At 35.8% G+C, this 26773-nt stretch overlaps 1 protein-coding gene across 1 annotated transcript in view; it reads left to right on the forward strand.

Annotated features, from left to right (window-relative positions):
* fggy (FGGY carbohydrate kinase domain containing) overlaps window positions 1-22966 on the forward strand; it is a 28145-nt gene extending 5179 nt beyond the window's left edge. The window contains exons 4-16 of the mRNA XM_030159402.1: window positions 3249-3400; window positions 3987-4075; window positions 4475-4590; window positions 6289-6417; window positions 8097-8200; window positions 10086-10193; window positions 13300-13361; window positions 13509-13671; window positions 15413-15487; window positions 15591-15711; window positions 18949-19043; window positions 20213-20274; window positions 22543-22966. Coding sequence (XP_030015262.1) covers window positions 3249-3400; window positions 3987-4075; window positions 4475-4590; window positions 6289-6417; window positions 8097-8200; window positions 10086-10193; window positions 13300-13361; window positions 13509-13671; window positions 15413-15487; window positions 15591-15711; window positions 18949-19043; window positions 20213-20274; window positions 22543-22624 — 1358 coding nt within the window. The 3' untranslated portion in view covers window positions 22625-22966. The remainder of the gene's footprint in view (window positions 1-3248; window positions 3401-3986; window positions 4076-4474; window positions 4591-6288; window positions 6418-8096; window positions 8201-10085; window positions 10194-13299; window positions 13362-13508; window positions 13672-15412; window positions 15488-15590; window positions 15712-18948; window positions 19044-20212; window positions 20275-22542) is intronic.
* Window positions 22967-26773: the final 3807 nt, after the last annotated feature.

Genomic DNA, 26773 nt, shown 5'->3' on the forward strand with positions numbered 1-26773 from the left:
ATGTACTAAATAATGATTAAAATCCACTGCTGACCAATCAATGTAACTTTTTAAAAATAAACTGAAGTTGAATGTTCTCCCCATGTCTGCGTGGGTTCTCTCCGGGTACTCCGGCTTCCCCCCACCATCCAAAGACATGCACTAATAGGTTAATTGGTTAATCTAAATTGCCCATAGGTGTGAATGTGAGAGTGACTGTTTGTCTCTATATGTTCAGCACATGTCCAGGGTGTACCCCGCCTTCGCCCATAAGTAGCTGGGATAGGCTCCAGCGACCCCCGTGACCCTAGTGAGAATAAAGCGGGTTCAGAAAATGAATGAGTGAATGAAACTGACCAAACAAATTTCTAGTAATTGATAAAAATAAAAATAAAAACTTACCAATAAAAAATATAAGGTGAGTTGAGAGAGACAATCCCAATGCATCAAAGACATGACAAACTCTGAAGCTGGAACTGAAGCACTGTGGTTCTGTTTATCTGTCAAATGTTCATTGTGGTCGGTTTCAGATGCTGCAGCTCTTTCATAATTCATAGTTTGAGTTCTTGTTTGTTCAGTATTAATTGTCAGCCTTGTAAATCCAAGCTGGAGTGACTGTACATATTCTGACCAAGAAAAATCAAATTTTTACTTTGTGCAGTAATCTACACCTGGATTTACTGCCTCCATCCATAATAATATACATCATATAGACTAACTGTCATCTAAAATTAACATTTATTTGCAACATAGTATAGCAAACTATTACATGATCAAAAACAAATTAATTTTAGCAAAAAAGTTTTCTCCGTATTGAATGTCTGGGGTTGCCAGAAATTTGTGATTCTAAAAATGGGGTTACGAGCCAAAAAAGGTTGGGAACCACTGGCTTAGTTGGTAGAGTGGGTCATCCATTGACCAAAGGGTTGACAGTTCAAATCCTGGCTCTGACTGTCCACATGTTGAAGTGTCCTTGGGCAAGACACTGAACCCTAAAATTGCTCCCACATAGTGTGAATGGGTGAATTTGAGGCCTTGTACAGCACTTGCAATCCTGTATAAATCTAGAAATGTATTGAATTCCAAGGCCTTGCATTTAATCTATTACTCATTGATTGTTCCCTATATAACTTACTGTGTGGAATTGTGGGGATCCACCTTCAAAACCACCATAAATTCAATAATAAAACTGCAAAAACGAGCTATACGTATTATCAATAAGGCTGATTATTATGCTCACACGGAGCCACTTCTCCTAAATTCTTATGTGATGAAATTTTATGATCTCTTTTATTATAAAATAATGCAAAGTATGTTCAGAGCAAAATCAAAAATGCTCCCTGACCCAGTACGGAGGTTCTTTTCAATTCAGGACATTCCATATAATCTCAGAGGTGTTTGCAAATTTACTGTACAAAAAGCTAAAAAAGGTATGAAAAGGAGATGTGTGTCCATTATTGGAGTTAAATTTTGGAATAATGCCAACATAAATTTAAAAACATGTAATTCTTTTTTGGTTTTTAAGAAAATGGTTTGTAAAGCTATTTTTGAAGCTTATAAATGCGATTAATTATCTGTTGTTGTTGTTTCTTTGGAGGTTGGTAGCCTAAAAAGTTGTAATATAGGATAGGACTTGAAAAGCAGTCTGCTTCTGCCTATACCTTTTCAGTCATTATTCAACACATTATTCAACACATGATTCTTGATTTTGTGATTCTGTGATTCTTTTTCTTTCTTTTGCGTGAAATGTCAATACTGTGTACAGTATTTGGTATTGTCATGACTGAATAAACTACTACTACTACTACTACTACTACTACTACACTTGTGGCACAATGAAAGTGTATAAAATGCGCTATATGAGTTCAGTCCATTTACAAGCCAAAGGAAATTGAGAAATTTCCAACTGTTTTAATGTGAATTTTCTATATTGTCTACTGTCTCAATCTTTGTGATTTAGGACTGTTGAACAGAATTATTTTGATAACAGAAATTCTAAATAAACAACTTTCACATTGTGGAGTTTACTGGACTGAACATTTTGTATTGTTTTCACAGGATCCCATTCAGTGCTTGGGTTGTTTTAGTGTAATTGGACACTTTATTGATCCTCTTCTTTAGAAGGATGTCAAAGGTCAGCCACAGAAAAGGGTCAGGAGGAGTCAGAGTCATGTTTTTTTTTCTATGAAACAGAACAGATACAGTAGTTATGACCCTGATACTTGGGTTAATTGCCAGGGTGGGTTTGAAAGTTCATAGGTTGAAAGAATGCTCTAAGGTAGTGGTTCCCAACCTTTTTTCCTCGTGACCCCATTTTAACATCACAAATTTCTTGTGACCTCAGACGTTTTTTTGGCTAGAATTATTTTTTTTTTGGCTCATGTAATAGTTTGCTACATTATATTGTAAATACACTTTAATTTTAGACGTCATTCAGTCTATAAAATTTATATTATTTTGGACAGAGGCAGAAAAGCCTGGTGTAGATTACTGCACAAAGGGAGAATTTTATTTTCCTTGGTCAGGATATGTACAGTCAGTCCAGCTGTGATTTACAAGGCTGACAATTAATACTGAACAAACAACTCAAACTATGAATTATGAAAGAGCTGCAGCATCTGAAACCGACCACCATGAACATTTGAAAGACAAACAGAACCACAGTGCTTCAGTTTCAGCTTCACAATTTGTCATGTCTTTTATGTATTGGGATTGTCTCTCCCAACTCACCATATAATATATTTTTTATTAGTAATTTTTATTTTTTATCAGTTACTAGAAATTTCATGCAACCCCATTTGAAGTCCAGGTGACCCCAAGGTTGAAAAACACTGCTCTAAGGTCACATATGTTATTTATTTATTTTATATAATGTGCATGTTCTATGCTCATTCATAAAATGTTCCTCAACAGCAGATATGACTTGCTCTTTACATTCATTTTTATTACCAGTGAGTGGAGGAGCATCAGTATAAAACCTTATCAACATCAATTATCCCTCTCTTATATATTTACTTGATATCCATTAGCTACCAATTACACATTTACCAGGAAACAAAGACCAAAAATAGTTATTCTAATTGCATCCACATGGATTTCATTAACCTATGACCTTGTCAGCCCACCACCACATTACAGAACTGTCATCTCCTGTTAGACCTACAGTTTGTCTTCTTAGAAGGGGTGTGGGATATTTTAGCCACATAGTTTGTTTACATTTACTATCACTGGAATCCAACCTTCTCCCCTTTCTCACATGGCTTTTCTAGGTGAGAATGAAAAGAACGTGGTGATGTGGATGGACCACCGTGCTGCAGAACAGGCCGCTCGCATAACAGACACCGGCCACGGGGTCCTGACCAGGGTGGGAGGGGTCATGTCACCAGAGATGCAACCCCCTAAGCTGCTTTGGCTCAAAGAGGTGAGAGGTGAGCGAGGTCGCCACTGGTCACTAGCTGTTTTATTTGTGCAGTTTCTGTTCATTACCTGGTGTTATTTTTAGAGTTATGACTCTTCTTCTGCTGATGATTAGTTTACAGGGCTGGACAGAATTGCAGTGCCAGAAACCTCTTTATGTCATTACACTATGTGTTGTTATTATATTTTTAACCCTTACATGGTGTTTCGTTCTGTGGGACCCGTTTCCATTTTTTATTAAAACAAAAATGACAAGTAATAATTTTTTTAATGAATTTTTTTCCTCTCATATCTTGATTATATTACATTTTATTAAAAACACAACCTAAAAACGAGTAGGACTTTAATTCATAAATGTGATCTAGCAAAGGCAAAAGGCAAATATTAAACATATATGCTTTTTATTTTGCTTGTAATTGGGATGAAGTAAACATCTGTTGAGTATTTTAACACAAAAATAAAAACCCACAAATGCAGCAGGTCCACCACACCCACAAACACTGGCTGAATAACAAAAATCTGAACACCACACAAGGGTTAATGTATAATGACAGGTTTATTAACACTGTCTCCTCTCTGCTCTGCGTCAGAATCTGAAGGAAAGCTGCTGGAACAAAGCTGCTCATTTTTTGGACCTTCCAGACTTCCTGTCCTGGAAGGCAACAGGCTGTTTGACAAGGTAACTATGGTAGATTATTGAAGCCTCATCCTTAGGTCATCTTAACATGTGTAATAAAGAGGTGATGTGTTTTTACATGGACGCCTTAGGTAGGGTGGAAAAGGATAATCATCCGTACTGACCTACAAATTACTGTTTGTGAGTGCGGTATCATACAAAGCAGTTTGTTGTTTGTACACTGTGCTGTTCTGTGAGAACAGTATCCTTGTATCAAATGTCTGTTTTAAAAGAAAGGATGGGACTGCCCCCGATATAAGAGCTACTTCTAAGAAATGGGTCTTTTATCTGTTTATGGCCTTCCACAGATACTGTTAATGTGACTCCGGGTAAGTAGATATTAAAAATCCTGTTTGCTTCAGTAATCTTTTTGTGAGAAATGTCGTTTTGTATTTTCCACAGGTCTTTATGTACTCTAGTGTGTAAATGGACTTATTGCCCTCCAGATGGATGGGATGCCAGTTTCTGGACTATGATTGGACTGGAGGATCTTCTGGAAAACAACTTTTCTAAAATAGGTTAAAAAAACATATCATTCTTATTCATTTAATTTTTAAAAATTTTTATCCCTTAACCCTGTAAAGCCTGAACCATTAAATCATTGACAGAAAATTCCGGTTCTTTGAAACTAGAGCCTTTAATGGTCCTTCTGAACAACCAAAAAAAAAATGTTTTTCAAGTATCAATTTCCATGTATGAGTTTCAATTTTGTATCATATTTGATACATCGGGTCTCAATTCTCAAATATTATTATTATTGAACAAGCAAAAACATAATGTAACATAAACATGTCTAACAAATTGGTAATTCCTTTTCAAAATTGTTAAAGGGTAAACAGCTTAAAGGAATGGAAAAAAGTATGCAAAGTAGGACTAATACAGTACAAACAGATGATTAAAACAGCTATTTAACAAGAGCAATTCAAATGTAACCAGAAAGGACATAATCTGACAAAAAGTCTAACAGGATAAAAGGCAAATATACACCTATAAGTCTGCATTTTAACCAGGTTTTGAGATTTCATGCAAAAGAACGCCAAGTCATACAGGGGTTGGACAAAATAATGGAAACACCTTCACCTCAAGATGACAATGCCCCAATCCATACAGCTAGAATTGTTAAAGAATGGCATGAGGAACATTCTAATGAAGCTGAGCATCTCGTATGGCCGGCACAGTCCCCAGACCTCAACATTATTGAGCATTTATGGTCAGTTTTAGAGATTCAAGTAAGACGTCGATTTCCACCGCCATCGTCTCTAAAAGAGTTGGAGGGTATTCTAACTGAAGAATGGCTTAAAATTCCTTTGGAAACAATTCACAAGTTGTATGAATCAATACCTCGGAGAATTGAGGCTGTAATTGCCGCAAAAGGCGAACCTACACCATATTAAATTATATTTTGTTGATTTTTTAAGGTGTTTCCATAATTTTGTCCAACCCCTGTAGTTTTCCCCTGTATACAGTTGTGGAAAAAAATATTAGACCATTAAAAGTCATCAAAAACAATGGTTATGCAATCAAGTACTAACTCCTGTGTGTATCATGTGACTAAAACAGACAGTTTACAGGCAGTACAATGCCATAGCTATTGATGTAAGAACTTAACGCTGTAAAGCCTGAACCATTAAATAATTTACAGAAAATTCCAGTTCTTTGAAACTGGAGCCTTTATTGGTCCTTCTGAACAACCAAAAAAAAAAAAAAAAAAAAAATTCAAATATCAATTTCCATTCCTGAGTTTCAATTTTGTATCATATTCGATACATCGGGCCTCAATGCTCAAATATTATTATTATTGAGCAAACAAAAACATAATATAACGTAAACATGTCTAACAAATTGATAATTCCTTTTCAAAATTGGCAAAGTTCTGCCTCCTGGCAAACTTGTAGTGTCACTGGAAAGGCCTCTGGTGAATGAATTCCTCCCCCCTGGTGGATTATCTGTGTATTGCATGTATCTAATTGTATACATCAGGTTTTTCAAGGCAAAAAATATGACATTGATCAAGTAGAGGGCTTCAAAACTCCTGTATCAAATATGGTATGTTTGGTGTTATAGGGTTAAACCATGTGATTCCTATAATTTGTATGTCGTGAAACTGCATAGAGGCGGGGCTTTCACAGACCTTTAATACTACAGCCTTTTCAAAGACATCAGTAACTCTTCAGATCGTCTTTGATCTTTAAAGCTGTCCTGTTTTTGCCATTCAGGCAGTGTGACCTGTCCTCCAGGCAGCCCGCTGGGAGATGGCCTCACCCAGGAGGCAGCAGCAGATCTGGGTCTGGAGCCCACCACTGCTGTCGGAGCCTCTCTTATTGATGCTCATGCTGGAGGCCTAGGTATGAATATTGAAGCACAAAGTGGAAGATTTGTAAGACTATGTTATTACCCTTTTCCCCCGCGAGGGTGTCTATCTGTCTGCACCCATAACTCAGAACCATTTACAGCACATTTCTACTCTAAAGTTTTACTGAAACTAGATCTGTCCATCATGAACAGCCATAAAAGTTTCACCATTAAAACAAAGGTGATTATATGCATATAACATGTCAGAACATCAATCACAAACCACAAGATAATATTAATAGTCACTTGTAATAAGTTGGTTAACTAGTGATGCACTGTCACCAACAAACACGCACGAGAAACAAATAATTCAAATGCTAAAGTACTGTACATAAAGATATTTGTGTCTTGTTACATTCATGTCAGATTTGTCTCGTTTTTGTTTTGCACATCTGTCCTGTCTTCTGTTGTTTTCTTCTTCTTCTTCATGTTGTTTTTCTTTTGTTTTATCTTTATGATTGAGGCTCTTCTGCTACATTTCACATGGGTTCGGTCAACATTCATGAACTCTTCCTGATGCTACACTGCTTGCAGTTTAATAACGAAGATTAATTCACATTTTTCATTTTTCATTTTATTTATTTATTTATTTAGACAGGGACAATGGACAATATACATTAACCTTAAACAGGAGAGATGTAGTGTGCCAGGTTGTAGCACTAGTGCTAATTTCCACCTGTAGTCCCTAGGCAGGCTAATGTTATCATTTAAAAAACAGAGATTAATAAAAACTAAAACATACAAAAAGCAGTATAAAATGCCTTTCTATATAATATATATAATTATTATATATTTTAAAAGTTGACGATCCAATGAAAACAGCTCCACAAGCCATTTTGGGTCCTACAGCTGCTTTTATGTCTCTTTAATCTATTCTTGTACTTTAGTGTATCATTTTGCTTGTTATTCTTCTGTACGACACTGTTTTAATTGTACAGCTGTTTTGTGTTTTGAATCTATTCTTGTATTTTTATTATATTTTTATTTTTTCCTGTAAGTCGCTTTGGAAAAAAGCGTCTGCCAAATGCATAAATGTAATGGCTCCTCATTCTAATTTGTGAAATACAGCAGTAAAGAGTTTGAATAATTACACAACTAAGTACTACACTAAAACTATGAAATTATATTGTTTTTCTTAAAAGAAATTATTTTGAGATAAATATAAATGTATAAATATAAAATCAGTCAAATTACACCATCAGTAATTAATGCTTCTGACTGTAACTTTGACCCCTTTTATCATTTTTTGCCCCTGAAACCAGATCCTCACCATCTGGTTTTGTTCTGAAAGTTAAACTGCTGATGAACCCTGACCTCTGACCTGTCGTTGTGCCTTCTGCCGATCACACATTGTTGCATCAGCCAGAGGTTAAAACACTCAGTGCTCTTAGTTGTTGTATGTGTCAAAGTGATGTACACCCCCGGCCCGGATACATAGATGAACCACCAACTTTAAACTGAAACCAGCTTAGCAAACATTATTCCAGCAGTTAATGTCACTGCTTTATGGCACATGAAGGTTAAGCAACGACTTTAGAGTATCACGTCTGATCTGCAGCTCTGTCTAATTTGACCCTAAGGAGACACTAACTAAAAATACATACAGATGCTGACTAAATATGAATAAAATGAAACAACACATCATTCAGTTTATAATCTTCATATCCCTCAGGTGTGATTGGAGCAGATGTGAAAGGATTCCACCTGCCTTGTGAGGATCAGCCAATCACATCACGCATGGCGATGATCTGTGGGACGTCATCCTGTCACATGGCGGTGAGTGTTCTTAGATATCACTCACATGCGCTAGTGGAACTGTTAGAAAAAGAGTTCTCTGAAAACAGGAAGAACGTCTCCCAGAGTGAATTTCAGTGTAATTTATGTTCCTTTTGGAAGGTCATGCTTTTTTTTTTTTTTTTATTCTTTTGCCTGAATCATCCGAGCCTCCCTAATTTTTTGTTAAATACTCATGACTCTGTGTTATGAACAGAGCCACATCTGTGAGGTGGTGTAAATTTAGGCTCATACTGTTAACAAATACACACGCACACAATCTTTTTAAAGACGTTGGATCATTCAGTACACTCCTACACTTACTATTTTCCCTTATATTTGTCATTTTCTATACATCTTATTGTATGATCTTACTATACCCATAATCCATGTCTGTTGATCTGAAATTTAAAGTTATTTTTATTGTCAATGCAGCATAAGGACTAGAAATACAGAATAATTGGAAAAAAAAAAAACCATCAATTTTTAACCCACTATCCACATATACACGCATACAAATTCTATAAATCGGTATCAATCCTTTCCCATTAAAACACCCATAGTTTTATTTGCATTAATCTTGGCCCATCTCATCTAAAATGTATTGATGTACAGATATTTGTAGTTTCTTGCTTTCTTTTCTACTCTATATAACTTAAATTGCATCCTAGGGACAAATGAAGTCTTTTTCAATCGAATTGAATTGAATATACAGACAGAAAATGATTATATGTAGTATTGACTCTATGTACATTACATTTTTAGCAGTCAGCTTTGTTTAAGATGTAATTATATAGTTGCAGAGTAGCTGGTTATTGGTGAATTCACCATGTTTTAAGCTATAGGTTCAAACAATGTTGGATTTTTTTTTTTTTTTTCAAACCTTCTGTTTATTGATTTTTTTTTACATACAAAAACAAAGAACATAGTTCCATTGTATGATTCAAAAGATTCAAAAGTCAAACAAATAGACAAATAACATGTGGAATAAACCCCCTACCCTAGCACACATCCCCTCCAGATTACAGGAAAGAAAAAAAATAAATAAACAGTAAATAAATACAAATAGAAGTACAAAATTCCCACTTTAAATGTTACAAAAAAAAACAAAAAAAATAATAGTAATGATGAATCAAAACTGCTCAGGCACAACAATACTGTATAATACAATACTCAGTCAAGAGAAACATGAAAGATTGTACTATTAACATAGATCAGAAAAGAACTCCGTGTCTTTTCAAATGTGTTCGAGGCTCCAGCTAAAGTCAATTGAATTTTTTCCAGTTTGAGAAAATAGAGTACTTCCTTGATCCATTTTGACAAGGTTGGTGGAGATGAGGATTTCCACTGTAACAACATAAGCCTCTTGGCCAATAAAGATGTAAATGCAATCAAGTTCTTATTAACAGAGGAAAATGTGAAAAGTGGAGCAGGCACAACACCAAACATAACAGTAAAAACATTAGGAACAATTTCTTTTCCTCTTACCGTTGATAAAGCATCAAAGATTTCAGACCAAAATTTATTTAAAGATGGGCTGTTGGATTCTTAAAGAACATCATTTAGAACTACAATAGTTTGGGGAAAGAAGAAACCTGCATTAGTTTACTCTGACACTGAACATCTAAAGTCAAAGTAATAAATACCCATAGAAATTTTCTGAGCTATTATTTACCTCCAAAGTTAGTAATTCTAGCAGAGAAGTTTTATATTATCGTCCACTATCAGAGCCAAGGAGTCAGACATCATCTCTAAAACATATGTATCTGTTGTTTATCTATTTTTTATCTACTGTTTAGAGATGCTGTGTCAATGCCAAGATCTATCCTGACAAAAACATGTGACAATTTCTTTTTTTTTTTTTTTTTTTGTCATTTCTTTGCCTCAGATCAGCCAGCAGCCTCTGTTTGTACCTGGAGTGTGGGGGCCCTACCTGTCAGCCATGGTGCCCAATCTATGGCTCAATGAGGGAGGACAGAGTGCCACTGGGAGGCTGGTGAGCAGGGGTGTGAATACAGACTGAGTGTGACATGTGATTCCACCGGTGCCCATACAGAGAATGGGCTGAGATTACTATAAACTGTTAAATCACGTGAATAGTTTGTCTTTTTTTTTTTTTTTTTATTTGCAAAAAGTGACACATACACATATTTACACAACTCACATTTCACACAACAATAGTGGACAACACATAATATGTAACATATACAAAGATTATTGGACATCTGAAGACGTAGAAAATACACAGACCGTACAAAGACAGCAACAACACATGGTCAACTTGGGGGGGGTTGCATATGTAGGTGTGTGTGTGTGTGTGCATGAGGCATTTGAGAGAGTGTGTATGTGTGATGGATGTGTGCTTGTTTAATTGGATAAGATAGTCTATGTCAGGGGTGTCAAACTCATTTTAGTTCAGGGGCCACATTCAGCTAAATTTGATCTGCAGTGGGCCGAACCAGTAAAATATTAACATAATAATATATAAATAATGTCAACTCCAAAGTTTTCTCTGTGTTTTAGAGTGAAAAAAGTCAAATTAAACGATGAAAATGTTTACATCTACAAACGATCCTTTCAAACAATGTGAATAACATGAACAAACTGAAAAAATAAGTGTAATTTTGACAATATGCTGCCTCAGTTTATCATTTCCACATGTTTATTATAACTTACAGATCACTACAAATACAGTCTACTCTCGTTAAACCGCCCGCCGTTATACCGCCATTTTCGCTCACCGCCGACCAAAACCATTGCACAAAAATCCCCAATGCATTATTCCATTAGCTACCACCATTTCCGCCTATCGCCATCCGCCAGCCCAGTTCCATGCACAAACAACCCTTATACCATTGATTTCCCGACCGTTATACCGCCAGCGTGATTGCCATCGAGTACACATAAATTTTAACAATGCACTGAAACAAACGCGCCAGACGCTGATCGCGACAAGCTACGACTAGGTCTACGGAACGGCCACCATTCATTTATCGCAGAACACTCAGTAGGTCAGGATGTCGGGAAGAGGATGTGGGATTAAGCCAAAGCCTCAAGATGATGGGGTGTCATTTCCCGACACGGTATAATAATGTTTAAAATGTTTCCCCACTTTAAATGATCCCTTACAACATAACAGAATCAAGATTTATTTAGAAACGCAATTAAAACGGGTTAACGGAGGCAGCATAGACATCATATAGTAAAGACATGCACATTATGGACGCAACCTGTTGTAACGCCATTTTCGCTATACCGCCAATTTGGCCGTGAACGGAAGTTGGCGGTATAACGAGAGTAGACTGTACACATGAAGTGTATCAGGCAGATATTGTTCAAATTGTATTTACTTTTCTTAAGACATTTCAGGTTGTTCATATTTGTTCAGGTTATTCATTTTTTGTGAAATTATACTTTGTTTTAACGTAAATACATGAAAATATTTACATTTATAAAGAGAGAAATTTGGATTTGTGAGTATTTCTAGGTAACTATGATAGTATTTTACTGGTTTGACCCACTTGAGATTGAATTGATCTGAATGTGGAACCTGAACTAAAAGGATTGTTAATATCTTAGTGTAATTTTTACATTTCACAAATTCATCCCAAGGGCCGGACTGGACCCTTTGGCGGGCCGGATTTGGCCCCCGGGCCGCATGTTTGACACCTGTAGTCTATGTGGTCCAAAGATATGACAGATAGAATTCATTCAGTCATTCGTTTATTTCGAGCATTAACAGAATACATACAAATTCAGAATTCCAAAATTCATCTACACTTGAAAAGGAATGGGAAGGAGAAAAACTTATTTAATCCCACCCCCATTCTCATCATCAAATAACTTAACGTAATAACATTTTAAATACTCACTTCTGTCCTTAGACTTCAAGCCAGAACAATGAACAAAATAGGCCTGTACCAAATTAGAATCAACTCATTTGACAGTATTTACATTATGTAACCAAAATGTGTGTGGAAAAATAGAAACAAAGTACATTCCTGGTGGTGTTACCACGGGTAACAGTTAACCGGCAACTTACATTATAATGATTACATACCAACAATGGTTAAAAAAAAAAAAGGAAGAATGGAGTTCTCGGTAGTATGCTTTAGGTTTGGGTGTAGGAGTAGGTGAGGCTCACTGGAGAGGGGAGAGGGGAGGAGGACAGCTTAGAGTTGAAGGATAAGATGGACAGTTTGTCATTTTTGAAAATATTTTTGGTAGTTAACTTCATATTGATTTTGTCCAATGTCGGATATGTATCTTATCATGTGACAGGACTGTATTCTGATGGCTGATTTTGGCACAAATCTGTTAAGACTGAGCACATCAGCAAGTGAAGTATTGTGACAATAAATATAGATTGACCTAACGTGTATATGGGTGTTAGGAGTGTAAGAAAATATCGGCTCTGCAATATATTGCGATATTTCATTTCACAATACTGTATCGATATTAAAAAGTACTGTATCGATATTTTTAGGTATTTATTCAAATGCAGATGTTGTGGAGGTTCATTTGTGTTTTTTTGTTTTTCTTTTTTATTTATTTTTATTTATTATTTTTTAACACTTATTAAATAATGTTAGTTCCTTTGTTGGGATTGCACAAAAATAATGTTACGATGTTAGTTATGAACTCATAGATTATGAACGTTTGAACAGGATCTTAAACTGTAATGTCTGTAAAACACAATTTAAGTTTTAACACAGGACAATTTTGTGATACAGCATTAGATCTTGTTCTGATCAAATAAAAATGTGTTTAGTATTTGTGCATATTTTTGGTGTAATTCAATTCTTCAAAGAATAATCATTTAAAAAAAAGAAACAAGCAAAAAATTGCCTTTTTAACAGTGTCATGATATATTGTGATCCTAATATTGTGATTTGTATCATATCGCCAGCTACTTGCCAATACACACCCCTAGTGCCTTTGCTCTTTGTAGATAATAACCAGCGTACACTACGGCCCATCAAAATAGCATTTACTGAGAGCAGAGTGTATGTAGCTACAGGCAAATTACAATAAATCCCTTTGTAAATGCACATCCCCAGTGGTTAATGCTTTGTAAGTTATGCTGCTTCTTCCTCCCTCAGATTGACCACATGGTGAAGGGCCACACCGCCTACACCCAGCTCCAGGAACAGATACAGCAGAGGTCAGATGATGCATGAAAAGCACAGCTTCCCATAAACATTTTAGCACCAGTCTAGTTTTTTGTTCAGTTGATTTATTTTACAGTGTCTGCTACATGTCCAAGTCTGAGTGAGTGGGTGCTGAATAGGCTTTTTGTACGTTTTCACAGATCTCCCTTTATTGGTGAGAACATCTACAGCTACCTGAACAACCACCTCAGTTTGATGGCTAATTCTCACTCTGCTGTCGACCTGCTGGGCTCTAGTCTTCATGTGTGGCCGGACTTTCACGGAAACAGGTCGCCGCTAGCTGATCCCACCTTAAAAGGCATGGTGAGGAGACCGGATTAGCTTTAATTTATAGCATCACATATTTTTAATTAAAATAAGGGAGAGCCTTAAGGGAGCCCAAGGTCTTTTTACGCAGTAAAAAACAGTGTCAGTTTTACTCCTAGAGAGTTGACTTCACTTCTGTTTCAGATAACATTTGGTCCCACTCAAAATTAGAGTAACATTTACTCTATGGCCAGTGTTAAATTTTCACAGTTAATTCTACTCAATTCAGTGTCAAAATTAACAATGACATGGGTAAAAATATTCAACACTGTGGTGTTTTCACACTGTTTAGAGTAATACAATTACACTTTATAGAGCTATTTTTACTCCAAATTTAGTTTAAAAATGACTCATCAAATATCAAATAACTGTCAACTGTAATCTGAACTTTTATGGACATTTACTTGATCAGTGTATTAAATGGAGGAAAATACCTGATTTTCCAAAAATACAGAGGAAAATATTATAATAAATGGTGAATACAGAGGAAGATATTATAATAAATGGTGATAAAACACTTAAATAATGTTAAATACAGAGAAAAATTGATTTGGGTACAAGCACCAAAATGACCCTCGGTCTTTATGGGTTAAAACAGACTTTTAGGAGAGAAGGAAACATCTGTTGTTTAACATTTGCCGAATATTCAGAAATCTTAGGAGATTTTTTTAATGAGGTCATTGAAGAATCTAATTATTATTCAGCACTGAGCATTTTAAGATGGCTTATAACACAGCTGGAGGGAATCTTAAACCATAAAGACCCAAACATCCACCGTCAACCAAAAGCATCTACTGATCTAAACTGTTGATCCATTAATCCTATCAATCCTCGTCAATAATTGGTGTAAAACACAGTTGTTCATATTTTCATGGTCATCAGATATGACCCATTTGGACATTCAGAGGCTGCGTAGTTGCCATGGAAACACCGTCATCTTCTACAACATTGATTCACCAGTAAAACCCATGGAGTTGGATCAATGACAGTGGATGGAGATACTAGGTTTATGTTCAGTTAATGAGAGATTGGAGGGAAAAAGACACTATTTCTTCATTTTTTTTCTGTTTTGATATATTAACCTTTGAATTTACTGTGGGGTTTTATGAACATCTACATTACCAGTCAGTTAAACATAGAAAAATAGATGATTTCCACTGGGAAAAAAAGCAAAATTCAGAGGATAATATTATAATAAATGGTGATAAATCACTTAGGAAAAGTTAAATAGAAAGAAAAATTCATTTGGTAACTGCCACAAAAGTCACACTGGGTCCTTATGGGTTAAACATCCAGAATCACATGTATAGCATAAATACAGAATCACATATATAACACCCCAAAGCTGCCCTACAAAAGCTGAAGCCATGAGGTTCTATTTTCTATTTTCATCTTTTTGTTGAACTGACCACATTTGTCATTTCCTGCAGATAGGCTTGATCTCTAAATAAATGCTCAATAAAAAGTGTAGAAATTCACATAGAAGTGTGTCATGGTCAACAGCTGACCTACTGAAATGATTTCTCGGCGCTCTAAGCTAATTATTGTCGCCAAGCTGTATCTGCAGCTCCAGGAAACAGGAAGCCACAGAGCAAAATGCTGCTGAATATTGTTTGGGCTGAATCAGATCAGTGGTGATTTGAGATAGTCTCCTCAATAGCTGCTTTCCCCCCGGTCATAGGTCAGTGTTGCTACTTTTAAGCCTCCAGTCAGATATTTTACATTAGGTGTTTTGCAGGTGGTTGGACTCTCATTTTCTCAAACCGTGGACGACTTGGCCTTGCTCTATTTGGCCACCGTTCAAGCCCTGGCTGTGAGTTTACTGCCTTTTGTGTTTTAAATAACTTCAGTGACGTCCAGCGGTGTTGTCATATTTGTTTTCTTGTAACTCCTTGTTTCATCTTCTCGTCTTTCAGCTTGGCACGTTTCATATTCTGGAGGCCATGAAAGAAGCAGGACATGACATCAGAACCCTCTTCCTGTGTGGTGGGCTCAGTAAAAATGCCCTGTTTGTTCAGATTCACGCCAATGCTACAGGTATGAAACACATTCTGATTTTGTGAAAAACTAATTATCTTAAAGGGCTGTTTACCAACCTATGAAGAGAGAAGAGTATAGGAGTATTTAATGTTAGTATTATTAGTAAATTTAGTAATAATAGATCATCAGAGTCAGACTAAAAGACTTATCTTCTCTCTGGGAGCTTCAGGTAGTAGGCCTGTAACAGTACACAAAATTTTCGGTTTGGTACGTTTTCAGTTTTCAAAGCCACGGTTCGTTTTTTTTTCGGTTAGGTACGGGAAGAAAGAAAAGCCCTCAAAATGTCTATTAATGCATTTATGAATTTTTAAAAAAAACATTTTTCCCCCATTTTTTGGAGACAATAGAATATAGAAAAACAGGAATAATATAATTCTGCTGCTACAAATCAAATAGAAAATAAAATAAATTATTAATATTACTAAATGTATTTTAAACATTAGTATTGCACTTTTCCCTGAAAGGTAGTTTCGAACAAACAAGAAAAATCTAATCACAGTTCTGTCAGTTCACATTCTGCATAAAAATAACAAATACATAATAAACTAGAAGCACTCAGAGAGCGCAGACCTCCGCCAAGGCTGATCAGTGGCGCCCCCCCGTGGCCCCCCCCCCCCCCCCCCCCCGATCACCACCAAAATTTAATCATTTCTTCCTTATCCCATTTCCAACAAACCCTGAAAATTTCATCCAAATCTGTCCATAACTTTTTTAGTTATGTTGCACACTAATGGACAGACAAACAAACAGACAAACAAACAAACAAACCCTGGCAAAAACATAACCTCCTTGGCGGAGGTAATAATACAAATAAATAAATAATAAATAAATAAATAATACATAATAAAAATTCCATATGAAGTGCAACATTAAGAAGAGGGTAAACTGGTATTCTGTTTAAACAAACTGAAGAGAAACTTTGACCACACGATGAACTAAATTATTTATTTTAGGACAGAGAACAAACTGTTCAGGCCACTGTGTGTATTTGTGTGTGCCTGTGTGCACGGGGGATTTTTTTTTTTTTTTTGGGGGGGGGGCAGTTATATACCTGGGGGTGCGGTCCATAACTAACGTAACGAACGCTGTCATGAAACGAAAGTGAAACTTTACATACTTTCAGCGTTCTATTAATTCCTCTGTTATACAGCGTACGTGATAGACAGATAGACAGACAGACAGACAGACAGAGCTAGTGTGTTTTAGAACTACCGTAGTTCCTAGGGGCCAAACAACGTCCGTCTTATTAACGTCTCTTTCCTCGTTGTTGTCTTTCACCTGAACCTGAACTGATCCAAACTGGACTGGACTGATGGTGGAGGGTCTTCAGTCTCTTCCTTCCAGGTTCACATCATATTTGTTGTTGTTTTTTTTTTTTACCTTATATCAACTGCTATTTCATATTTCGGGTCAATGTGTGCGTCCTTCCATATGTCCGTGTGAAACTTGCGCGGATTTAAAGTTCCGCATCGAACCTTTCTTTCATTCCTTTTTCTTTTTCTCATCATACTGTGCCGTTTCAGTACAGCTGTGTACCGAACCGAACAGGTGTGTACCGAAACGGTTCGGTTTAGTACGTGTACCGTTATAGGCCTATCAGGTAGTGAGGAAAGCAGATGCTATCATCAGGGATCCTCACCATGTGTTGTGTAAGAAGTTTGCTTTGATGCCCTCAGGCCGGCGCTGCCATTCACCTCAGGGGAGAACCAACAGATATTCAAAATCTTCTATTCCTTCAGCTATCACACTTTTAAACTCTGACAGCAGTCATTACCTCCCCCAAGTGTAACGGTGGAGGTTATGTTTTCATCTGGGTTTGTCTGTTTGTTTGTTTGTCTGTTAGCAAGATAACTCAAAAAGTTATGGACGGATTTGGATGAAATTTTCAGGAAATGTTGATACTGGTACAAGGAACAAATGATTAAATTTTGGTGGTGCTCAGAGGGGGCTGATCTGCCTTGGCGGAGGTCTGCACTGCTTTTCTAGTTGATTATTTATTGTTGATTATTTAATGTATCTATTTGTAGTTGCCTTCCAATGACCTATCCTGTATTTGTACACTGATTATGTTTGTCACATTGCACTTTGAATGTTGATCAGTGTCTGTGGTAAGCTGCAAATGAATCTGAATATGAATATGGGATAAATAAAGTTTTCTGAATTTGAATCTAACAGTATTTAATCGCCTGGTTTTAGACATACCAAGAGCCTGCCTAAAGACCAAAGGCGACAGAGCCTTTTCTGTGGCAGGGCCAAGGCTCTGGAACATTCAGCCCCAACATATCACATGTGCACAATCCATTGAGCACTTTAATTTTTTTTTTTTTAAGATGCACCTATTTGCACTGGCTTTTAATACAAGTGTGTGACTTTTATTTGTTTTATCTTCTGGTTTTTGGATTTTAGATGCTATTCATCCTATTACTGTGTATTTTTTATTCAACAGTTTTTGATAAAAGCCATAAAGTAATTTAGGTATAGTTTTGCATATTTTGTCTAATTTAAATAGTAATGTTTTGATTTTGCTTTTATATTAGGAATGTAAGATAGTTTTACATGTATTCTTTTTCTAATATTAATTTATTGTAGTATTTGTAACTAAACAGCTAATCTGTGCTCTTTTAATTTGTCCTTCTACCGCAAGCTGACCCTCTGCTGTAAAGCGCAGCTAAGTGTGGTAAAGTGATGTGAAGACATCTACAAAGCACATGCTTTGAGGGGAGAGACTTTCAATTAAGTAGGACACGGAGCAACAGTATTTCTAACTGTTGTTGTCATTTTAGTAGTTGCTGTTTAGGTAATATTGAAACTTAATTTGAATATAGTGGCAAAGAAAGCTTTAACAGTCAACTTTATTTTTGTAAGCTTTTTTTTTTTTTTTTTAAATAAAGAGACAGATTGCTTTTATTATACGCCTGCCTTTTTTCTTCTTTCTGATTATACTTTGAACGCACTAGTCAGAAAACTTCATCACCTGCAAGAAGTGGAAGTGAAGATTTTGGCTTTTTGTTGCCACTACAGTTTTAATATATCTTGTATTTATTTTTATTTCACTAGTTTTAGTATATCTTGCATTTGTATAACTTTGTACAGCACTTTGGGCATTTCCTTTGTTTTAAATGTGCTATATAAATAAACTTAACCATGACCTATTTTCTTGTGAGTATTTTTTCAAGGGTCACAGCATTTTTCCCTTAGACATCCTCTAATTATTTCTAATATTGATGGTTTCAGGATTGCCTGTGGTGTTGCCAGACCAGACAGAGGCTGTTTTAGTGGGGGCAGCGGTCCTGGGTGCATGTGCGTCACAGGACTACAGCACTATACAGGTGATGCACACAAATACACAATATCAGTATCAACAATGGTCAAATTGTTATTTTAAACATTAGTATGAGGCCAAAAAGTGTTGAAAATATGTATAGTCTGTATATACAGTATATTTTTTTAGTTTTCTATTATGATTATTATTTTTTATTTTATACTGTTTGTTTTTGCACTATCTTGTTGTTCGTTATGCATGTACACTTTTTTCTTGCGCTTTATTCTGTTGATGCCTTGACTGTTGAATTTCCCCATGTTCCTGACTTGGTTTGAATACTACACTTGTGGCCAAAACTTTTGAGAAACACTCAAGTACATTGAAGAACAATTAGATGTATTACACAGGTTCCAATGGAATTTAATGACAAATAAATCCCATTTAAGCAAAGAATCCATTGTGACATTCGCAAAACCTTCGGCCACGACTGTACATGGGTCCGATTACCAAACAGACTTCTGCAAAGCTTTGTATCCCCTGTTAAAGCTCCTCAAGCCAGTCTCCAAAGCCCTAGATCCTTGGTCTTGTATGTAAGGGAATTGAGACATCCTTCAAAATGGCACACCGATATCAATTTCTGGGTCACCATTGAGAATCGAGGAGCCAAGGAGGCAAGAAATAAGGAACTGAGAATACACTGAACTATGCTGTAGTTTAGGAAGCTTGTCTTTGACCACAGAGTTTAATCGCCGACTCAGTGCTACCATCTGCTGGGCTGCCATTTATGCTCCGTCCTCACACAAAGAGCCAGATTTACACACAACATGTCTTAGAGATAAAGTGCAGATTACCCTTTTGTCTGGTTCAGCTACCACCTCTTTGTGCCTCAGTCCCTGAGTTTGAAGCATTAGAGAACGACAAGCCTTTAAGCCAGATATACTAAAAATAAGAGTTATTGTTTGGACTAGACTGCACCTGTCAACCCATTTCCAGCCATAACTACAGCAGCCAGTTGTTGTGTCTGATCCTGTGGGCTGCACACGGTGAACTGTCTGGATTTTGTAGGTTTAGACAGCGGAGAGGCCCTATACTGTTTAACTCATAAAGTCCATAAAGGCCAGCCTATAACTGCTGCAGTCGGCTCCTCTTCATGCTATAACTGGGTCATGGTTGGCCTGAAACCACAAGTGCATTACATGACTTATTTAGTAGTGATGTTTCAAATTTGCATTCCAGGAGGCAATGGCGAAAATGGCTAAAGTGGGAAAAGTCATTCAACCTGACCATGAACTGAAGAGGTGAGACAGACTTTATCCTATAAGACAATGTCCAAACATCAAACAGTTTAAAAACAAATACAAAGGATTTTTACAAAATACAGAGAGGAAAGGGTTTGGGGGGGGGGAATTCGGTGGTTTTTCATAGAGGGGCTTTGCCACATATGTGCTGATAATATTTGGTTTAAATATGGATATATGAATATATTATTACTATATTACTATATGGGAAATCTAGAGTTTTATATATATTTATATTACATATGTGTTTTTGTTTGTTTTTTAGTTTTTATTAATATCTGAGAGTGCTGATACTGATATGATAATTTATAAATGGGTATTATTATATTAGTGTATATAGGAAAAAGGATGTGATATTGTTATATTATTATTATTATTATTATTATTATTATAAAACAATAATTGCTATGTAGAGATCATAAAGGAATAGAGATTGGGGGTAAGAGTAAATACATTTTTAATTCTCCCTACTCCTTTTTGAGCATGTGTAATTTAATTTCATTCATTTTATTTATTTTTTTTTTTCTTTTGTTTACTTATCAACCTTTTACGTATCACTACTGATATGTTGTTGGTTGATTTTTGTTTTGATTTCACTGTCTACATGTTCGAAATAAAGATTTCAATCAATCAGTCGATCAAAGACCCATGATCAGAAAACATATTATTTTTGAATACTTTCTGAATACTTGATCCAGATTTTATGATGGCTTTCTGCCTGCTATGAAGTTGCCGAAAAAAATATTAGACCACCCTTGTTTTCTTCAATTTCTTGTTCATTTTAATGCCTGGTACAACTAAAGGTACATTTGTTTGGACAAATATAATAATAACAACAAAAATAGCTCCTAACAGTTTAATTTCAGAGCTGATATCTATCCATTTTCCATGTTTTCTTGATAATAACCAATAACTTACTTCTTCAATATCTATGGGATTGTACTGACAAAAACAGTGCTTTTAGGCATTCCATGTTTTCGTTTGTCTGTTTTAGTCACATAATACACACAGGAGTGTGTTTATGATATAATAACGCTCAACTTTGATATGAGCTTTTATGAACATCTACATGATCAGTACATTGAATATAGGACAACTCATGATTTACACTAAAAAATCACAAAATATAGAGGGTAATATTGCAATAAATGGTAGTAAATTACCTAAGAATTTTTGAAAGTATCACAAAAGTAGCACTAGGTCTTTATGGGTTAAAATGAACTGAAGTAATAAATTAGAATTAAGAATAAAGTACAACTTCTGTCGAGTGAAACATCTCAGTGAAAAGGCGTTGACATAACTGGTGCCTATGTCTGCCTGTTTTATTAAAACTGAAACCAAATTTGTACGAGAGCCGGCATTTTGTATATTAGGAATTAGTGCGAGAGGAGAAGGACTGACAGCTCAGCAAATCCTATGGTGTAGACTGGATACAGGATGCAGAATAGTACTCAGGCACTGGAAAACTACTAATACCATACCTTTTAGTGAAAGGATGGGGGAAATGATTAAAATAGGGAGCTATGAACAACTGATTTTTAAAATCAATAACAGGAGAAATTTTAAAAATATACGGGGCCCCTTTTTTAGATGAAGTGCAGATAACTGAGCGGCTCCAACTGCAGTCTTAGGTAATCCTATAATAATTTAAGGGATTGGTATTCGGAAAGCACAGTGTATTATGATAAATATCTTATTGTCCTGACCAGACCTTATTTCACCTGGAAAGAGTTATAATGTAACAACATATCCTGTATAAGAAAACTGACAGTACTTTATTGTTTTTCTAATTTTTAGTGTTTTCTTTGTTTGTGTGTTTGTTTTTTACGGAAGAGGATTAGGGCCACTGGGACAGAAAAAAAGTCAAATTTTTTAAATTATTATTCTGAGAAAAAAGTCAGAATTCTGAGATTAAAGTCAGAATTCTGACTTTAATCTCAGAATTCTAACTTTTATCTTTTCTGATAATAAAAAAAAAAAAAAATTGTGACCTTTTTTTTTAAGTGGCCCTAATCCTCTTCTGTACTTTTTTGTGTGTTTGTGGGTTTTTTAGTAGCTGTTTTTTCTTGTTTTTGATTTTCATATTTTTATTGATATATTTTCTTATAATTCTATCCTGTTGTATCACTGGAAAATGTTTAATGTTTGAAAAGAAAAAAAACAAACAATAAAAAGTAAGTTACCAAAAAAACCCCCAAAAAAACCTGAAACTAAAATATGCTTTCAGAAATGTCTTATTGTTGTCTGAATATCATCTGCTTTTTTCAGCTTCTACAACAGGAAGTACAAAGTGTTCCTGCGTCTGGTTGCCCACCAGAGGGAGTACCAGTCCCTTATGAACTTGAGATGACACCATCTGTGGGAGGTGGAGGAGTTGAGTCTCTGACGTAAAACTGATGATAAATCCACACACTGGAAAACGGGGACAAAAAGCTCCAGTCTGCTGCTATTCTTTACCAACACGATCCTGTTTCATCCTGAAAAAAAAAGTATATTCTGATGATCTTAATTCTAATATCCAGGGATTATTGGTTGAATATATGTACAATTTCAGAAACATATGCACATGAGACCAGATAAGAAGTAAAAAGGGAAGACTGTTTTGGTATTAGGTCAAATTTTACAGCGTTTGTGTGGCATTCACGTCTGTACTGTACTGTCATCAGACTTATTGTTAATAAATAATTAAAATGATGAAAGTGTGCTCATCAGTTACCCATCACCTCAAACTAATGTGTTGTGATGTATTATTTATTGTCTTTCAATGTAATTCATTTTTAATTAACTTCTCCTTTGTTGTCTCATCACTGTGGCGCATCTTATCCTCTATTTCCTGCTTGTAACACTTACCCTGTCCTTAAATTGTCCTGTCCACTGGTCATGCAGATTTGTCTGTTGACAGGAGCTCTCAAGATCAAAGTTGATAAGCTCCTCACTGATGCTGTCGACCCAAAGAGGGGAACGCCAAATCCTCCACAGCTGAGTTAACAGTAGGCTTTAAACAGAGCTAACCCATGATGAAGGGGAATGGGGTTAACGCTGACGGCCAAAACTAACAAACTCATTGAGGAGGTCCTGCCCAGTGGGGTCCGGAAGTCATGACTGAACAAGTTCATTGTCCCACATTACTAAAAGACTCATTTGAGAGCAAAGTGAGTTAATAAGTTAATGTTTGGAACAGTGTTTTTCAGCCGTAGGGTCACCTGGAATTCAAATAGGGTGGCTTGAAATTTCTAGTTATTAAAAAAAAAAAAAAAAAACAACTTACTAATAAAAGATATATGTTGAGCTGAGAGAGACAATCACAATACATAAAAGATATGACAAACTGAAGTGGAAACTGAAGCACTGTGATACTGTTTATCTGTCAAATGTTCATTGTGGTCAGTTCCAGATGCTGCAGCTCTTTCGTAATTCATAGTTTGAGTTCTTGTTTGTTCAGTATTAATTGTCAGCCTTGTAAATCCAAGCTGGACTGACTGTACATATCCTGACCAAGGAAAATAAAATTCTCACTTTGTGCAGTAATCTACAGGGTGGGGAAGCAAAATTTACAATATTTTGAGGCATGGACTGAAAGACAGTGTATGACCAATTAGTTTATTGAAAGTCATGAGAATTTATTTGCCACAAGAAAATTGACATAATAGAAAACGTTTTTATTCTATGTGTCCTCCTTCTTTCTCAATAACTGCCTTCACACGCTTCCTGAAACTTGCGCAAGTGTTCCTCAAATATTCGGGTGACAAATTCTCCCATTTGTCATGACCTGGCTCAAGAGGTCACAACAAAGAAAGGGGGAGACAACACCATGTTAACTTTACAAAATTATCTTTATTGAAAAATATTGAACCAAATTGAGTAATCAAACAAATCTTAAATAAATCAATTAAGCCAAATTAAAGATCTAATTAGATGAAGTGTGGATGTCAGTTCAATCAGTGGTGTAGGATGTGCATGAGTGGAATAATGTGTGTGAAAGTGTTGTAAGTTGCAGAAAAAGAAATAAATTAACTTAATCAAACATAACCCAACAAAACTGTGACTACCTGGGAGGAGATCAGGTCAGGGAGAGTCAGCAAGCAAATGAATGTGACTAGAGGAACTTAAATAGTATCTGCACACCGGGCCCAGGTGTGCAGCATTACCAATGAGCTCAAATTCAGTCACCAGCTGGACAGGCTGACCTCACCACCTGACAGTCATCACACATTCTTCTTTAATAGTATCTTCCAGACTTTCTCGTAATAGTTTTGCTCATAGTCATTCTCTTCTTTCCATTATAAACAGTCTTTATGGACACTCCAACTATTTTTGAAATCTCCTTTGGTGTGACGAGTGCATTCAGCAAATCACACACTCTTTGACGTTTGCTTTCCTGATTACTCATATGGGCAAAAGTTTCTGAAAAGGTATGGATAATAGTGTTAGGTATGATTATGACATCATTATATGTTTGGTTTCAAAACAATTGACGTAGTGCCTGCTGAGAAAAAACAACTAAATGTTCATTGTAAATTTTGCTTCCCCACCCTGTACACCTGGCTTTTCTGCCTCCGTCCATAATAATATACATTAGATAACCTCAAATCACTCCTGTTCAAACAGGCTTTTGAATTTCCCACCTGACTCAGGGCCACCACAAACTGATTACACTTTATGTATTCATCATATTTTAAACTGTTTTAATGGTACTTTATTGTGTTTTACTGGTATTCTAATTGTATTCTACTTGCACTGTTTTATTCGTTTTTCGCAATGTAAAGTTCCTACTTTACAGTGTTACATATACTCCATGTGTCTCCCCCTACCTACCCCGTCTCCCCCAGTCTCTCTATATCTCTATCGCTCTCTCTTTTCTCCTCCTTTACTCTCGCTCTTTAACCCCAACTGGTCAAGGCAGACGGCCATCCTTCAGGAGTCTGGGTCTGCTCCAGGTTTCTGCTGTTAAAGGGAAGTTTTTTCTTCCACTGTCACCAGTCACAAGTGTTTGCTCCTGGAGGATCCGGTTGGGTTTCTGTAAATTTGATTTGATTTGATAAAGCACTTTGTGACTCTGTCTGTGAAAAGTGCTCTATAAATAAAATGTACTTACTACTTACTTACTTACTTACACATCTGGAAAAACATCATCAATGCTCTAGTTTTAGATCAATATATGCTCCGTCCAGATGACAGCTTTTCAGTGAAGACCTTGCATATTTCCACAGGACAATGTTAAACCACAAACTGCATCTACTACAGCAGCATGGCTTTGTGACAGAAACATTTGGTGCATCCAGGAAGAAAAAAAAAAAAAAAAAAAGACAAGATAATGAGCAGCTAGAATCCTATATCAGTTAAGTATGGGACAACATTCCACTCCAAAACTCCACAAACTGGTTTCAATACCTGTTATAACTATTTGGAGATGTTTTACGGCTATTTAATTCAATTCATCGCGTCATTTTCAGTTTAACCCTTTCATGCATGAATTATGAGATCCTTAATTGAGATTTTTTTTCCTGAGTGTTTTTATTCCTCTTTAGGCATGAAAAAAAAACATGCCTAAAGAAAATTTTCTTCTGAACCTATTCTTCATGGAGCTGCAAAAATGTCCGCTCAGCTGGACACCATGCGTTACATTTTTGAAGCAAATAAACATGTATTTACTGATATATTGTGTGAAAACTATGAAATAAAAACATTTTGAAAGCTTATTTTAGGTAATTCATTTATCAGACAGGGGTAGTTGATTGTTTACTTGCTTTACTAGTTTGTCTGATAAATGAATTATCTACAAAAATTATATGTGGAAGACAGTATGAACCTTTACCAGACAGTTTTAGTGATGCTAATCTAATGTTTTCTTACATTTTAACACTGACACCAGTCATTATTCACTTCGTGGAGATAATATGCAAAAAACAACAACAACTTTTTGCAAAAACTTTTAATTACAGATTAACCCTTTCATGCACAGTGGTCACTACAGTGGACAGCTATTCAAAGGTGTTCTTTTGTATATTCAAGGATTTTGTTGTTTTAGTTCCATATCAGCCAACACAGTGGACACTTATGCATCATCCCATACAATGCAATTTGTACCATTACTGTAACTTTGCTGTTGTAGATAAACCTGATCTGCAGTAACATGTTTGAGTTCAAAAAAATTGCTAGTTGTAAATATACTATAATTAACAGTTTTGTTTTTTAACAAAAATGTCTCTTTTTTTGCATATTATCTCCATGAAGTGAGTAATTCCTAGTATTACAGCATGTTAAAATGTGAGTAAACATCAGATTAGCAGCATTAAAAATGTTTTTATTTCAAAGTTTTCACATAGTATATCAGTAAATACATGTTTTGTTTGTCTCTAAAATTAAACATATGGTGTCCAGCTGAGTGGACAGTTTTGTAACTAAGGTTCATAAGGGTAAGGTTCATAAAAAAAATTAAATCGCATTGGTTTTTTTTTTCATGCCTAAAGAGAAATAAAAACACTCAGGAAAAAAAATC

Source organism: Sphaeramia orbicularis, chromosome 17 (assembly GCF_902148855.1).
Source record: "Sphaeramia orbicularis chromosome 17, fSphaOr1.1, whole genome shotgun sequence".
Classification (NCBI taxonomy): domain Eukaryota; kingdom Metazoa; phylum Chordata; class Actinopteri; order Kurtiformes; family Apogonidae; genus Sphaeramia; species Sphaeramia orbicularis.